Raw genomic sequence first — 15871 nt, forward strand, 5'->3', positions numbered from 1 at the left:
AGGCTCCCGGTGCATGGAGCCTGCTTCTCCCTCTGCCTATGTCTCTGCCTCTCTCTCTCTCTCTCTCTCTGACTATCATAAATAAATAAAAATTAAAAAAAAAAAAAAAACCTGTGTAGGCAGACATATTCTCTCCTCAAAGATCTTCTTAATGGGGTCTGGGAACTTGTCTGCTGCCTCTTGGCTGGCAGAAGCTACTTCTCCTGTTAGCTTGGCTTTTTTTTTTTTAAGCCAAACCTCTTTTTAAGATTATCAAACCAAATTCTGCTGCTTCTGAATTTTCCAGCTTTAGATCCTTTACCTTTTTTTTTGCTTTAAGTTATCATATAATGACTTTGCTTTTTCTCAAATCACCATGGAGTCTAAAGGTATACCTCTCTTAAAGCCAATCCTGAACTGCATAAAAGCCGCATTTTCAATATGAGATAAAAATATATTTCACTGGACGCCTGGGTGGCTCAGCAGTGGAGCATCTACCTTCAGCTCAGGGTATGATCCTGGGATCCAGGATCGAGTCTCACATCGGGCCCCTTGTAGGGAGCCTGCTTCTCCCTCTGCCTGTGTCTCTCTCTGTCTTTCATGAATAAATAAATAAAATATTTACAAAAAAAATATATATATATATGTAGTTCACAAAAAAGTGCAAGATTTTTGCACCTGCTGGTATAGCTATGGCAATGGCCTCATGAATTTCCTTTTTTTTTCCCCAATGGATCTTCCTGAAATAATTGGTGGGCAACCACAGTGGCAGACCTCAATCTATAGGTCATATCAAGCAATTCAACTTTTTTTTAAAATGTCATGTCATGACTTTCCTCAGCTTTTTGGGAGCATTTTCTACATCACTAGTGGCACTTTGCATGGGTCCCATGGTATGATTCAGGGTTGATCATATTGCACTAAACATGATGAAAAATATACGGGAACCCCAAGAGATCACTCTTTTTAAAATTTTTCCTATTTAAATTCAATTGGCCAACATATAGTATAACACCCAGTGCTCATCACACCACATGCCTTTCTGAATGCCCATCACCCAGTTACCCCCTTCCCCCACCCCACCTCCTCCTCTGCAACTTTTTGTTTATTTTTCAGAGTTAGGAGTTTCTCATGGTTTTCTTCCTCTCTAATTTTTCCCCACTCAGTTTTTCCCCTTTCCTTATAGTCCCTATCCCTATTTCTTATATCCGCATGAGTGAAACCATATGATCATTGTCTTTCTTCGACTGACTTCTAGCACTCAACCTAATACCCTACAGTTCCATCCATGTCGATGTAAATATAGGTATTCATCCTCTGACGGCTGAGTAATATTCCATAGTATATCTATACCACATCTTCTTTATCCATTCATCTGTCCAAGGACATCTCAGCACTTTCCACAGTCTGGCTATTGTGGACATTTCTTCTATGAACATTGGAGTACAGGTGTCCTGTCATTTCACTACATCTGTATCTTTGGGGTAAATACCCAGGAGTACAATTACTGGGTGGGAAGGTAGCTCTATTTTTAACTTCTCCAGGAACCTTCATACTGTTTTCCAGAGTGGCAGCACCAGCTTGCATTCCTACCAGCATTGTCCACATCCTGGCCAACATTTATTGTTTCCTGTCTTGTTAATTTTAGCCATTCTCGCTGGTGCAAAGTGGTATTCCAAGAGATTACTCTTTTTTGTTGGTTTTTTTTGTTTTTGTCTATTTGTTTGTTTTTGAGACTACTCTTTACTGCAACATGAAATTTACTGGAGGGACAAACTGCTCACATAGAGATGACTAGTGTCACACCAAATCTTAAACAGATACTTGCCATATTTGAGCTCACCGCAACAGCAACAGGAGGAGGTAGCTACAAAACTATTACAGAAGTACGGTAGGCACTACAGTCAGGTTTAAGTGAGATTTAATACTGCATCATTACATTTGTTTACATTTCTCTAGACTAAGAATGGCACCATATGTGGTCTGCATTTGTGTACGTAAGTTTTAATAAATTTTAAATTTTTATAATAAATTTGTATGGTAATAAATGATAAAAACAGACTAGTATCTACATATATTTCATGCATTTATGAATTTATGACATATCTTTTTCTTAAATTTTTAAATATTTCTAGGTTATGCTGCTCATCTGTGAGTTTTTTCAAATTGCTGCAAATCTAAAAAATTTTATAATATATATAGAAAAAAAAATCCATGTGTCAGTGGACCCACGCGATTCAAATCTAGGTTGTTCAAGGGTCAACTATATATTATACCTGAATACAAATGTAAATCTTAAATTATTTTATTTTTACCTTAATACAAATTGAATTTTTAAAAAGTCCATGCCCATAGAGCTTTCATTCTAATAGCCTTCATATAAAGTTTTACACATGAAGCTCTAAGCCTTCAACAGTGCAACTGTGGCTTTAGATATGAAAATTTCAAGGGCACCTGGGTGGCTCAGGTGGTTAAGCATCTGCCTTGGGCTCAGCTCATGATCTCAGGGTCCTGGGATTGAGCCCCACCATGGGGCTCCCTGCTCAGCGGGGCATCTGTTTCTCTCTCTCCCTCTGTCTACCCCCCATTGCCACTCATGCATTCTCTCTCTCTCTCTCTCAAATAAATAAATAAAATCTTTTAAAAATACATGAAAAGTCACAGGAACTTTAAAAATGTGTAGTATTTAATTTCAAAATCTGTAGAAGAGTGATTGGAACTATGCTAACCAAGATTTCTCTGACTCTAATTACCAGAAGAAATCCAAATTGTTATGAGAATATGGGATGCCTGAATGGCTCAGTGGTTGAGCATCTGCCTTCGGCTCAGGGCATGATCCCAGGGTCCTGGGATCAAGTCCAACATCGGGCTACCCCCAGGAAGGCTGCTCCTCCCTCTGCCTGTGTCTCTGCCTCCCTCTCTCTCTCTCTCACAAATACATGAATGAAACCTTTAAAAAATAAAATAAAATAAAATAAATTGTTATGGGAATAAATACAATCTATACAGATCTAGAAAGCAAGGAAAGCGGCTATTTTGCTTATGTCTGAGACCTTAATCCTTCATCACACACACTGTGTTTCGATGCCACAATAAGCAAGACAAGAGTCACAGTTAATTTTGGAACTTTGTCCCCTGGGTTAGGCATCAGGCTTTGAGTCAAACTCTGCCACGGTTTCATTCAGAGGAAACCCTCGGAATTCTGGAAACGCCCCTCACCTGAGCTTGCCATTTTCTCCAGTAGCCCCCAGCTCCTCTGAAAGTTGGGACTCCGCTCTCAGCACTAACGCCAGCCCCTGAAATGATGACTATGTGCTTCGCTTTTGCAAAAAGCTTCCGAAAATCAGCCATATCTAAAGAAAGAACAAAATCTTTATAAATCCAGTGTACCATGTGGACATTTATATCCTGTATTGATTGTTCATATTTTGACTTGACCTCGTGTGAAATCATACTTTAGGATACCCAAATAAAAATCAGTCCTATACAGGGGCACCTGCAAGGTTCAGGCAGTTGAGCATCTGACTCTCGATTTCCACTCAAGTTGCTATCTCAGGGTCAAGAGATTGAGCCCTGTATCAGGGTCCACGCTGAGCATGGAGTCTGCTTGAGATTGTCTCTCTCTCTCTAAAATAAGCAAATACATCTTTAAAAAAAATCAGGGCCGCCTGGGTGGCTCAGTCAGTTAAGCATCTGCCTTTGGCTCAGGTCATGATCCCAGGGTCATGGGATAGAGCCCCACATTGGGCTCCCTGCTCACTGGGGAGCCTGCTTCTCCCTCTGCCGCTTCCTGTTGCTCCCCTGCTTATGCTCTCTATCAAATGTATAAATAAAATCTTTTAAAAATAAATTAAATTTTAAAAATTAAAAAAAAAATCACTCCTGTACCATGAAGACGCCATTCATGTGGCCTAATGTGCGAGCATATAGCATCTTAAAGAAAGAAGCAGGGCCCATGACTCTGGCTTTGAATCTCGGCTGTCTCCCATCCATCCACCTGTGAGGACTTGCCCTCTGCTCTCTGGATGTTTGATGTACACAGTACTGCCTTCCCACAAGCAGGCTGTTAGAAAGATTTTTAAAAGCTAATGGATGGGAAAATGCCAGACCAGCACTGCCTGTGACCACCACCCCCACCACCGCCAACACAGACATCTCCCCAGAGTGGCTAACCTATGCTAATGCACTGCAAATTTTGGCAAAAGTGCAGGTGAGTCCTTAGTGCAGCAGGTTTTCTGGCCTCCCCCACTGGAGGCAATGGAGACCCTGGAATGAAGGAGCATCCCCTGAGAGATGGAACTGGGGATAGCCGAGATGGAGAAAAGGAGAGATAGGGGGATGGGGGTGGAGAGACAATGAACTGAGATATGAAAAGGAACATGACTCCATTTTGTACCCCAAGCTGGTAAGACAGATTCTGTTGGTCTCTCATATTGCCACCTCCCTTATAAGACCTCAGCCTGGTAAGCCCAGAGTCACCTTCATGACTGGCCCAGGACTGAGAACCTCAATAAAGATCCCCATCCCTTCTCCCCTTCCCTTCCTCTCTGGCTACTGGTAAGAAGGCACAGGGAGTAAAAGTAGACTCTCAGAAACAAAGAAGCAGAGGATCCAACTCCCTCTCCAACTTTTTTTTTTTTTTAAGATTTTATTTATTTGACAGAGAGAGCACACAAGCAGGGGGAGGGGCAGAAGGAGAGGGAGAAGCAGGCTCCCCACTGAGCAGGGAGCCTGACTCAGGACTCGATCAATCCAGGACTCTGAGATCATGACCTGAGCCAAAGGCAGACATTTTACTGACTGAGCCACCCAGGTGCCCCTCCAATCACATTCTTAAAGCTCTCTGGGATCACGTCTAGAAGTTTAAGTCCCAAAGGATTTAAGATGGTGCTGGTACCCTGTTCCCTTATGATATAACTAGTCCAACCATTTGCCGACCATGCCGAAGCTCAGCCCACGCTCCCATTCCCTTCGGAGACAGACCAGTATGACAAATGAAGCTCACTAAAGCTGTCCAACCAGGAAGAATTCAAAAAAAGAAATCCAGTCTGGGTGGATTAGAGTTTGCAGTTTGGTCTAATCTCCTGAAAAAAACAAGATGCTTAATAGATAAAAGAGTACTTTACTACGGACTCTTTGTATGACTTGAGGGTTCAAACCCTACAAATGTTCTCAAGGACTTCAAAGTTCACACATAATGCTTTCCCTTAGCTCTAAACATCTTAAAAAAAAAAAAAAAAAAAAAAACCTGAAACGTCATCCTACTGATGAACAGATCCTAGTTAAGGTGATTCTATTAAGGTCCCACTTTTAGCAACTTCTAGAAACAAGAAGGTCAGCTTGGGTTTGGTTCTTGGAAAACAGGATGCAAATACAATAATGTTAACATGGTGTAAAATCTGGAGAAGGAGGAGGAGGAGGGGGAAGGGGAGGAGGAGGAGGGGGAGGAGGAGAAGAAAGGAGAAAGGAGAAAGGAGAAAGAAGAAAGAAGAAAGAAGAGGCATTTCCCAATGACTGAGGGAAAATACCCCAGGACTTTTGCAGTTCCAAACCCAGATGGCCCACTCTGGGCAGAAGTCAAGCAAGCACACAGCTGCGGGTCCCCCATAGATTCAAGCAGCCTGCCTTATTCCCAAGGGATGTTGTTGTTTTCTGTTCCTGAACTTGGGCAAAATGGAAGGAGGGGCTGGTATGTCTGGGCACACTTGCAATATTAGAAAGAAGTTATCCAGAAGTTGAAAAATAACAAAAAGAGGTCAGCTTGGCCTTTCAATGCCATACTAACACACGTTTAACAGGCCCACCAAAGATCCTGTATTATATAAATCTGTTAGGCACTATATTCACTACAGATTAAGAGCCCAGCTAGAGATAAGAATCCCATCTGTGCAGAACATTTAACTCCATATAATGCTGTAAGGACAAACCTCGCTGAGAGGCAAGGACCTTAAAAGACAAATCCTAGGTGAGAAGCCTGAATGCAAATATTCTGGGAGAAGCAATAAAATGTCTCCAAAGGACTTCAGTTTGACTACTCAGAGGTAATCCCAGACCCTGTCCTGGAAGGGGCTTGCCTGAGGAAAGATGGCAGCTTTCTCCAAAAGCTTGCCTAGCACTTGCGCCACTATAGACATTCCCCCTCAAAGTCCAGGAACTCTCAGGTACTACAAATTCCACTGGAGATGAAGGGGGTGGCAGGCTGAGAAAGACCTACTTGAACTTGGTCGAGCCATTGTTGGGCAAATCCGGGTTCCAGTGGAGGCTGGAGACTTCAATCCACGATACAGCCCATAAAGTAATCGACAGGGGGCAATCTGAAGAGGTTGCATCAAGTTGTCTTTGTGGTACTAATTCCTGAGATGGGTTCTAGAAAAAAACCACAGAAACAAATAAAATCAACTTGTTTTTGTACATACATGTGTGTATCTATCTATATGTGTGTTTGTGTGTGTGTGTGTATATATATATGTGTGTGTGTGTGTGTGTGTGTGTGTAAGAATGCCCTTTATAAAAATCATTAGTAACAGATCTTGATGGTATTCGTGCTCTAAACCAACTGTTTCCCACTTGTGTTCTCAAGCACTCCAAAGGGCCCTGAAGCAGTGGTTCTCCCCCAGACCAGCAGTATTCTGCAAGTTTGAGAAATACTGCCTTAGAGGCTTGGGAAGGGGGAAGATGGGAAAATTCATTTGAAAAAAACAAGCTCTGCTGCTTTTTAAAAGGTATGAAAAGGTAAGGAAAAGGCATGCCTTCTCAACTTTTGGTCAAAATACAGTTTCTACGAGAATGTAAATTCTGAGAATGGAACTGGGCAGGGAAGACTTGTACTATGCCAACAAATAAGACCAAGAGGACATCAAGTCAAAAGAAACTGTGACTTAAAGCACATTTAGTAAATTTCTATCCAGCCCTGAGGAATTTTATAAAAAACCAGACACAGAGAAGGACAATATTTGGCTCACTGACATCAAAAGGGTAACTGGCAGGGCTGACTCTGATCGAGTGGGCAAACTGTTGGAAGAATTCAGAATGAAAGGTCTGTAGATCTAGAAAACAGAAAAATAACACATTTACCAAAATGTCATAATCCCTTTGGAAGACAACCTATCAAAATTACCAGTGCATTTGCCCTTTGACCTAGCAATCCCAAGTGTGGAAAAAAAAATTTTTTTTTTTATGATAGAAAGAGAGAGAGAGAGAGAGAGAGAGAGAGAGAGAGAGGCAGGCAGAGACATAGGCAGAGGGAGAAGCAGGCTCCATGCACTGGGAGCCCGACGTGGGATTCGATCCTGGATCTCCAGGATCGCGCCCTGGGCCAAAGGCAGGCGCTAAACCGCTGCGCCACCCAGGGATCCCCCAAGTGTGGAAAATTTTTAAACAGAGTTGCCCACATCCAAAATGACAAGTCTACAGTTGTTCTTTAGATCACTGTGGTTAACAGCAAGAGACTGGAAACAACCTATCAATGGGGGATGAGTTCAGTAAACAATGGCACAGTCACAATACCCAGAATGACAATAAAATATGCATATGAATCCACCAATATGACATTCTAAAAGGGACAAAACTAAGGGAACAGAAAATAGGTCCAGTGGCTGCCTGAGCAGGGAGGAGTGAAAACACAAAGGGGCCGGAGGGGATTCTCAAGGGTAAGAAAACTGTCCTAAGACTTGATTAAGGCTGTGGTTACACGATTGTGTCTGTCAAAACCCACGAAACACTATACTCAAAAAGGGTTAATTTTCCTGTATGTGAACTATAGGATAGTTTAAAAATAAAGGTAATGGACATAGGGTTTCAGCTTTGTAAAATAAAAAGTTTTAGAGATTAATTATACAACAAAGTAAATGTACTTAACACTACTGAACTGTTCCCTTAAAAAGGGGCACATTGGGGGGCCTGGGTGGCTCAGCGGTTAACTGTCTGCCTTTGGCCCAGGGTGTGATCCTGGGGTCCTGGAATTGAGTCCCACATCAGGCTCCCTACAGGGAGCCTGCTTCTCCCTCTGCCTCTGTCTCTGCCTCTCTCTGTGTGTCTCTCACGAATAAATAAATAAATATATAAAACCTTAAAAAAAAAAAAAAAAGATGGCGGGCACTTGGGAGGCTCAGGGGTTGAGCATCTGCATTTGGCTCAGGTGGTGATCCTGAGGTCCTGGGATGGAATCCTGCTTCTCCTTCCTACCTATGTCTCTGCCTCTGTCTTTCATGAATAAAAAAATGGTTAAGGTGGTAAATTTTTATGTTCTGTGTATTTTACAATTTAAAAAAAAACAAATGGGGATCCCTGGGTGGCGCAGCGGTTTGGCGCCTGCCTTTGGCCCAGGGCGCGATCCTGGAGACCCCGGATCGAATCCCACATCGGGCTCCCGGTGCATGGAGCCTGCTTCTCCCTCTGCCTGTGTCTCTGCCTCTCTCTCTCTCTGTGACTATCATAAATAAATAAAAATTTAAAAAAAATAAAAAAAAAAATAAATAAAAAATAAATAAAAAAAAACAAATGAACAAAGTGATTAAATGTAATTTGCCACTGTATTTATAAGCAGACAAAAAAAAAAAAAAAGAAGTGATGGCTGGTATCAGCAGAGCAGAGGATAGTAAGAGAGGTTAAAAATAAATATCTGAAACCATAAGAGACTCTTAACCATAGGAAACAAACTGAGGGTTGCTGGAGGGGAGGGAGGTAGGGGGAGGGGGTAACTGGGTGACAGACATTAAGGAGGACAGGATGGAAAGAGCAGTGAGAGTTATATAAGACTAATGAATCACTGAATCTACCTCTGAAACCAATGATACATTATATGTTAATTGAATTTAAATAAAATTTTTAAAATATTTTAAAATGTCTGGAAGATGAGGCTCAAAAACCAGTTACTAAAAAAATTTAAAAATGAAAAATAAAATAGAAAGGTTTTAAAAACCTGTTAGTGACAAATTGATTATTTCATTCCACAAAGCATTCCAATGTGCAGATTTCATGTTAAAAAAAAAAAAAGACATTCTCTCTTAATCTTTTTTTTTTTTTTTTAATGTAAGCTCTATACCCAACATAGGGCTTAAATTTACAACCCCAAGATCAAGAGCTGCATGCTCTACCGCCTGACCCAGCCAGGCATCCCAAGACATTCTCTAGAACCTTGACCAGTATCTCCAGAAGATAAAGAGGGGAAAAAGTCAGATGCATATAGTGTTTTGTAAGAGAAACGGAAGGAGATAGAAGTATATACTATAGCATTTATCTACATTTGCATTTTAAAAAATGGAAGATTTCCCAAGTAATGAGTAGAAAGAGTTGGAGGTGGGGTGAGAAATAGCGTGTTTGGAGACCAGAGGAAAAGCAAGGATTTTCAATGCATGTGTTTGTAGGTTTACAGTGTCCGTGCTCTCCAGTGAAAGACCACAAACACACCTGAGGTTGAACAAGTTGCAAGGAGAGAGCAGCACACTGTGAGGACCTGCAAAGTGTCTCAGGTACAGTGTTAGCACGGATTTATTACAGGAGCCGGGTCTGTGTCAGGAAGGCTAGTGAGAGTTGCTAGAAGCAAGCTTTGTTCTAGACCGTCAGGGAACAGGACACCTTGGTTATCTTCGTGAACCTTCCTGAAAAGGTGCAACAAGTGAAACAAGGCTGGAGCTGGGGTCAAGACGCAGCAGTCTCTCCTATTAGCCAGGATAGGAGGATGGTCTGTCTGGGTTTTTGTCTGGGTTCAGACCTAATGATGGAGTTGTCTTGTCTTTGTCCTGATTCACTGTGGTCACAGGATAGCCTTGTCTGATGTTGGTACTCTGTGAAATTATGTTCAACAGAACACCAGGGTCCATTGCATAGGGCCAGGACAAAACAAGGAAGCAAACCAAATGTCCGTCAACTTATAAAGGGGGAAAAACAAAAAACAAAACACCAACTGTGATTCATCTGTACAATGAAATATTATTCCACAATGAAAAGAATAAACTGCCACTCTATGCAAAAACATGAGTGAGCTTTTAAAGTATTATGCAATAGTAACTTGACAGGAGAAAAAGCTAACAGACCCAACCTCAACTGAGTGATCAAAATTAACATCATCAGTAATAAGACATACTGACTTCATCTAGCTCCTTAGAGGATGCAATGAGAGGGCCAAACATCACTTCTGTAGAATTTCCCCCCAAAATGCATTTAATTTAATTATTAAAAATACAGCAGACAAACTCCAGTGGGGGAAGCATTCTATAGCAAAATTGACTGGTACTCTTCAATAAAGTTACCAAGTTAATGAAAAATAAAGACTGGGGACTTCTCCCCAGATTGCAGACTTAAAGAGACATGACAAAGAAATTCTCCAAAGGGATTCTGGGTTGGATTCAAGACATGAAAGGAGACACTGCTGGGAGAAGTGGCAAAATTTGAGTGAAATTTTGCAGAGGCAAAAATAGCAAACAGTATCTTGCCAAGGTCAATGTCCTGGTTTAGATCCTTGTATTCTAGTTTGGTAACACGTTAACCTTAGGGGAAATTGGATGAACAATATATGGGAATTCTGTGTACTATTTCTGCAACATTTCTGTAAACCTATAATTATTTTGAAGTAACAAAAAATAAAGAAAAGCATTATGCTAAGCAAATGAAGCTAAAACCAAAAACCTACATACTATTTGAGATCATTTATATGATATTATGAAAGAGCAAAACTGTAGGTACAGAAATCATATCCTTGGTTTGCAGGAACTGGGGGAGGGAGGAGGTAAGGAGGGCCAGGGAACTTTTTTAAAGCAGTAAAGCAGTGGAAAATTCTATGTCTTTATTTTGTAGTGGTTTCCAAAAACTCATGGAATTGTATATATAATAAGAAGGGTGAAATTTCATAATACCTAAGTCATATTTCAATAAACCTCACTTAAAAACAAAAAGAAAAAAAAAAAAGCAAGCACAATGACAAATTTGCAGCATAACCCATCCCTGATGTAATCAAAAAGACTAGAGAAGAAGCTTGGAATTTTGAAAAAGAGGGTAGGTTAGAGAAAAATGGTGTAGTGCTGGTTTCTACAACAACCTCATGGGACAAGACCCTCTGGCTGCCTGGAGTCCTTTCTGCAAAGAAGGAATGCAGGTCAGAGCCTGGGAACACCAAAAAAGGCCCCTGGCTGCTGATGGGGGTGGGGGAAGACGTGGGCTGACTTGGGTACAGAGGAACCCTGGTAAGCAGCCTGCAGACTGCAACAATGGGAATGCTGAACCATCATGAAAATCACCCTAGTGCCCCATTTATAAAGGATGCAAGGGGGAAATGGCTTGACATGATTTTCACCTGGCATGGGCAGGATAGGCTTTTGAGAAACTTCAATTTATTTGGAAAAACTAATTATTTGAAACACCTCAGTAACAAGTGAGGTGTTGTGATAGTTTTTTTTTTTAAATTATGGAAAAACTTAAACATACACAAAAATAATATAATGAATTCTTATGCTCCCATCAGCCAGCTTCAATAATTATCAAGAAAAAATTCATTAAAAAAAAAGAAAGAAAAAATTCATTTGAGACTTTAAGATACTGTCATAGATGATAACTGTTAAATTTGCACATCTTGATAAAAACTGTGAAAATCAAAGTTTCCAATACTGGGAATACTAACTTGCCTAAAACTTTCACACGTATTACATGAAGTTACTTATGCGATCATTTTTAGCTTAATATATATCTTTAGTTACTTCTCTCAAAAAGTAAGATGTTTGGGCAGCCTGGGTGGCTCAGCGGTTTAGCGCCGCCCTCAGTCCAGGGCATGATCCTGGAGACCCTGCATGGAGCCTGCTTCTCCCTCTGCGTCTCTGTCTCTCTCTGTGTGTCTCTCATGAGTAAATAAATAAAATCTTAAAAAAAAAAAAAAAAAAAAAAAAGATGTTTGAGTCCACTGCTAAAATTTGAAGACATCACTTTGTTCCAGAAAATTCTTTTCTTCTTCTGTAGGTTTTCAAATGTTTGCAAACATTCCTGCTTACGGTCAAAGACTTCTAGGTAACTCCTGAATAAACTGTCCTATTTTTTCCTCAGACATGAAGGTAGGATTTTTTTTTTTTTTTTTAATTTATGATAGTCACAGAGAGGGAGAGGCAGAGACGCAGGCAGAGGGAGAAGCAGGCTCCATGCACCGGAAGCCCGATGGGGGATTCGATCCCGGATCTCCGGGATCGCGCCCTGGGCCAAAGGCAGGCGCCAAACCGCTGCGCCACCCAGGGATCCCTAAAGGTAGGATTTTAAAGCATTAAGAACTTTAAACAATTTAAGGAAAATCCAATCAACAGAGGCATTAAAATAAAGCAGCCGGCTACAGTGCTCTTTGTCTATACAGTTCTTATGCAAGAAGGTCTCAGTGATAGGTCTTCTGCCAAATAGCTATGAAATGAAGACAAATCTTCATTCTATTCTGAGCAGGAGTATTGAATTTGTTGCTAATTATAAACAGTTGTCAAAAATTTGAGAATACTGGGGTGCCCAGCTGGCTTATTCCGTAGAGCATGAGACTCTTGATCTTAGGGTTGTGAGTCTAAGCCCCACTTTGGGTGTAGATATTACTTAATAAAATCTTTAAAAAAATTTGTTAAACACTTGGCAATATTAAGGAATTTTTTTATTGTATGATTGACAAGATTAGGACATAATGCCTAGGTAAAATGTTACTAATTTTTCATCCAAGTTTTCCTATTTAAATGTTTTCATTATTGAGTAATAAAATTACTTTCACCAGAACACTGAACTCCAAATAATAAAGTAGGACGAAGTTTTACTTGTTCATGTTTCAACATTTCCAAAAATCAGTAGTTTCTAGATTCTTTGCCTAGGAAATGCAATCACCAAGTACTTCCTGGGAAGACAGCTTTAGTTCTCATCTAATCCATTAGACGTAAATTATGTCTAATGACACACATGTGTATTACACATACAGATGCATGTATACACACTCACGGGCTATAATACAATCAAAATACTTTCTAAACATATATATTATTTCCATTTCATATCTCTTCTTATACTAACTTATTAATTTATTAGTAGAATCTAAGTTTTCCGTGTCTATCTTAACTAATGAATCAGAAAACTTCTGGTCTCATAAAATCATTATGCTTCCTGTTTTACCAGTGAACATTTCACGATTTTTTTTTTTTAAAGAATGTGGGAAACGCTTTGCTAAATTTTCCATTAATCCAAAGGTGTTCTGCAAGTCTTTCCGTGAAAGTGCAAAGTAGGAATTAAATACAAAACATTTACGTGTTTTACAACAGTGCCACCTGAAATGTGCTTCCAAGATCAAAAAATGCTCAGAACGTAAGATTATTTTCAAGATGCTCCCACAGAGGATCTACTGGAAGCATCTTCTATGCCAACATTTATTTGCCTCTCTGGGGTGTCAGGGAGAGCAGTGGCTCTACCTTCCACAAGCCTACAACCCTGTTCAAGTGGAAAAGCAAATTCCTCTGGCAGCACAGGCCACCGCTGTGCTGATTCAGTGAATGGAGAAATCCATTACCCTGCCTTTTATATTCAGGGAGGGAAGACAGGACCACAGGGGAGAAAATAAATGCATTCATCAAACAGTCACTGGGAGCTTTCTGGGTGTAGGACTGGCTCCCCAAACACTGGAGGTTAGTCTGGGTGAATGGCAGTCTCTTGTTTAACCAAACTTTTGAAATCACCTACTGAATTAGAAAAAAAAAAAAAAAGAAAGAAAAAGAAAAATGTCTGTATGCTCCCTGTGGCATCCTACCAATCCTGAAAAACACAACAAATGAAAGGTTAGATCAGGAATTCGAGATTAAGGATCCCCGGGTGGCTCGGCGGTTTAGCGCCTGCCTTCAGCCCAGGGCCTGATCCTGGAGACCTGGGATCGAGTCCCGCGTCGGGCACCCTGCATGGAGCCTGCTTCTCCCTCCCTCTGCCTCTCTCTCTCTCTCTCTCATAAATAAATAAATCTTCGAAAAAATATCTTAAAAAAATAGGAACTGCAAAAACTTACACAGATAAATACTTCTCGAACCTCTCAGAGCTAAGTAAGTGCAATGGAGCAGTGCCTGGCCATCCCCTCCACCAACTGCTCTCACCAAGGCCACCAGACACCTCCATCCACCTTGCTAACCCGCGTGGTCGTCTGGCTCCTCTTGGCCACGTCCAGCCTCGGACCTGTTGGATCACCCCCGCACCCGCACCCGCACCCGCACCCCCACCCCCACGGCAAGCAGGCGCTGCTTCTGGCTTCCAAGCTCCACGCTTTCCAGGTCTCCGCTCCTCCCAGCGCTCCAGCCTACGTCCCCCACCGCCTGCAACGCGCAACAGCCGGCTCCCCGCGCTCGCTCACCGCCCCGCCGGCGCTCCGGACCCCTCGCCCTGCGGAGCCTTAGGCACCCTCCCCGGGAGCCCGACCTCCCCCTGCCCCACCCCCGCTCCGCAGCCACAGCCCCGGCGGCACCTTCCAGCGCGGTCCCCGCTCCCTCCCGCCCCGCCCTGCAGCCGCCAGCCCCGGCCGCCGTCACGGGCCACCCGGGCTGCGGCGGGGGCCACGCGGGCTCCCCCCGGGCCCCCCCCGCACGGCGGCCTACCGGGCCCACCTGCTCCGGCCGCGGGACCTTGAACCTCGCTTCCGGCCGCCTCCCTCGTCTCCCGGGCGGCAGCGGCCCGCAGGCTAGGCCCGGAGCACGCCCGGGCTGGAGGCTCCGCACGTGTGGCGGCGCTGCCCGGGGGCTCCGGGGGGTCCGCTTCCCTCCCCCTCGCTGCTCCGCCCGTCAAGGACCCCGGCAGCGGGGGAGCGCGCATGCGCCGGCAGGCCCCGCCCCCGACAGGCCCCGGCCCCGCCCCTGGCCCCGGCCCCGCCCCTGGCCCCGGCCCCGCCCCGCGGGGGGTCCGGGTCTGCTGCAGCGGAGCGAGGCCGCCGAGCCGTCCCCGCCGCACAGAGCCCACCTGCGGGGCGCGTGGGGGCGCAGCTCCAGGGGCTCACCTGCCGCGGCCAGGGGAGCGGGGCTGCGCCTCTGTGAGCGACCCTCCCTCTTAAGTCGTGATTTATTACCTCTTTTCTGCTTGGAGCCACCGCTGGATGATGCAGCTGCGGGACAGTGCATTCCAGATGTTGGGGCAGCCCTCCTTGAAACGCTGCTTCCAGTGATGGTGCTTCCCGTTGGGTTCCCTGGCACCACCACTGTGATTTTTTTTTTTTGTAAGATTCTGTGTATTTATTCATGAGAGACACGGGGGGGGGCAGAGACACAGGCAGAGGGAGAAGCAGGCTCCACGCAGGGAGCCCGATGGGGGAATACGGGAATGCAGGACTCGATCCCGGGTCTCCAGGACCACGCCCTGGGCCGAAGGCAGGCGCTAAACCGCTGAGCCACCCAGGGATCCCCCACCACTGTGATCTTTACCTGCGTGCTCGCTTTGAGGGTCTCTAAGGACTCAGTGACCCATGTGGTTCTGCGTGTCTGATTCCCCTTAAAATCGCTCATCTTTCTCCGTTTGGATTCAGGCTTACCACCGGCACGACCGTTACTACAGTGGAATGGCTCACGAGCCTGTCGATGGATCTGAACGGGAAGTGCTCTGGGAACTTGGGATGAAAAAAAAAAGTGTTACCTTAACATTTGTTTTCCTGTCTCAAACCTCAACCACTTCCTAATCTGGCTGGAAATTCAGCCCACTTTGGAAACCCCTCTTGCTCCCACGGGTTGTACCAGCCAGCCCTTCAGAGAACCAATGAGGTCAAGGACTTTGGAGGCAGGCCTCACATCTGCCTGTTTTTTCCCTAATGTGTTTATAGCACTGACATAGTGGCAAACACTTATAAGAACTTAACATGCATTAGGCCAATTTAAATCTTCCCCACCACTGGATAAAACAGAGTAAACCCCCATTTTCAAGTAACTGTCCAAGC

General features: G+C 43.5%; 1 protein-coding gene across 3 annotated transcripts in view; it reads right to left on the reverse strand.

Annotated features, from left to right (window-relative positions):
* The window catches only part of SIRT5 (sirtuin 5), a 37910-nt gene extending 23140 nt beyond the window's left edge, over window positions 1-14770 (reverse strand). The window contains exons 1-4 of one of the 3 annotated variants that reach the window (XM_055322839.1): window positions 14559-14770; window positions 6946-7025; window positions 6194-6345; window positions 3199-3332 (exon numbers count right to left, since the gene is read on the reverse strand). In XM_055322839.1, coding sequence (XP_055178814.1) covers window positions 3199-3332; window positions 6194-6308 — 249 coding nt within the window. In that variant the 5' untranslated portion in view covers window positions 6309-6345; window positions 6946-7025; window positions 14559-14770. Of the gene's footprint in view, window positions 1-3198; window positions 3333-6193; window positions 6346-6945; window positions 7026-14549 lie in introns of all 3 variants that reach the window. The other 2 variants (XM_055322838.1, XM_055322840.1) reach the window with 2 other exon arrangements.
* Window positions 14771-15871: the final 1101 nt, after the last annotated feature.

The sequence above is a fragment of the Nyctereutes procyonoides genome, unplaced genomic scaffold, assembly GCF_905146905.1.
Source record: "Nyctereutes procyonoides isolate TBG_1078 unplaced genomic scaffold, NYPRO_anot_genome, whole genome shotgun sequence".
NCBI lineage: Eukaryota > Metazoa > Chordata > Mammalia > Carnivora > Canidae > Nyctereutes > Nyctereutes procyonoides.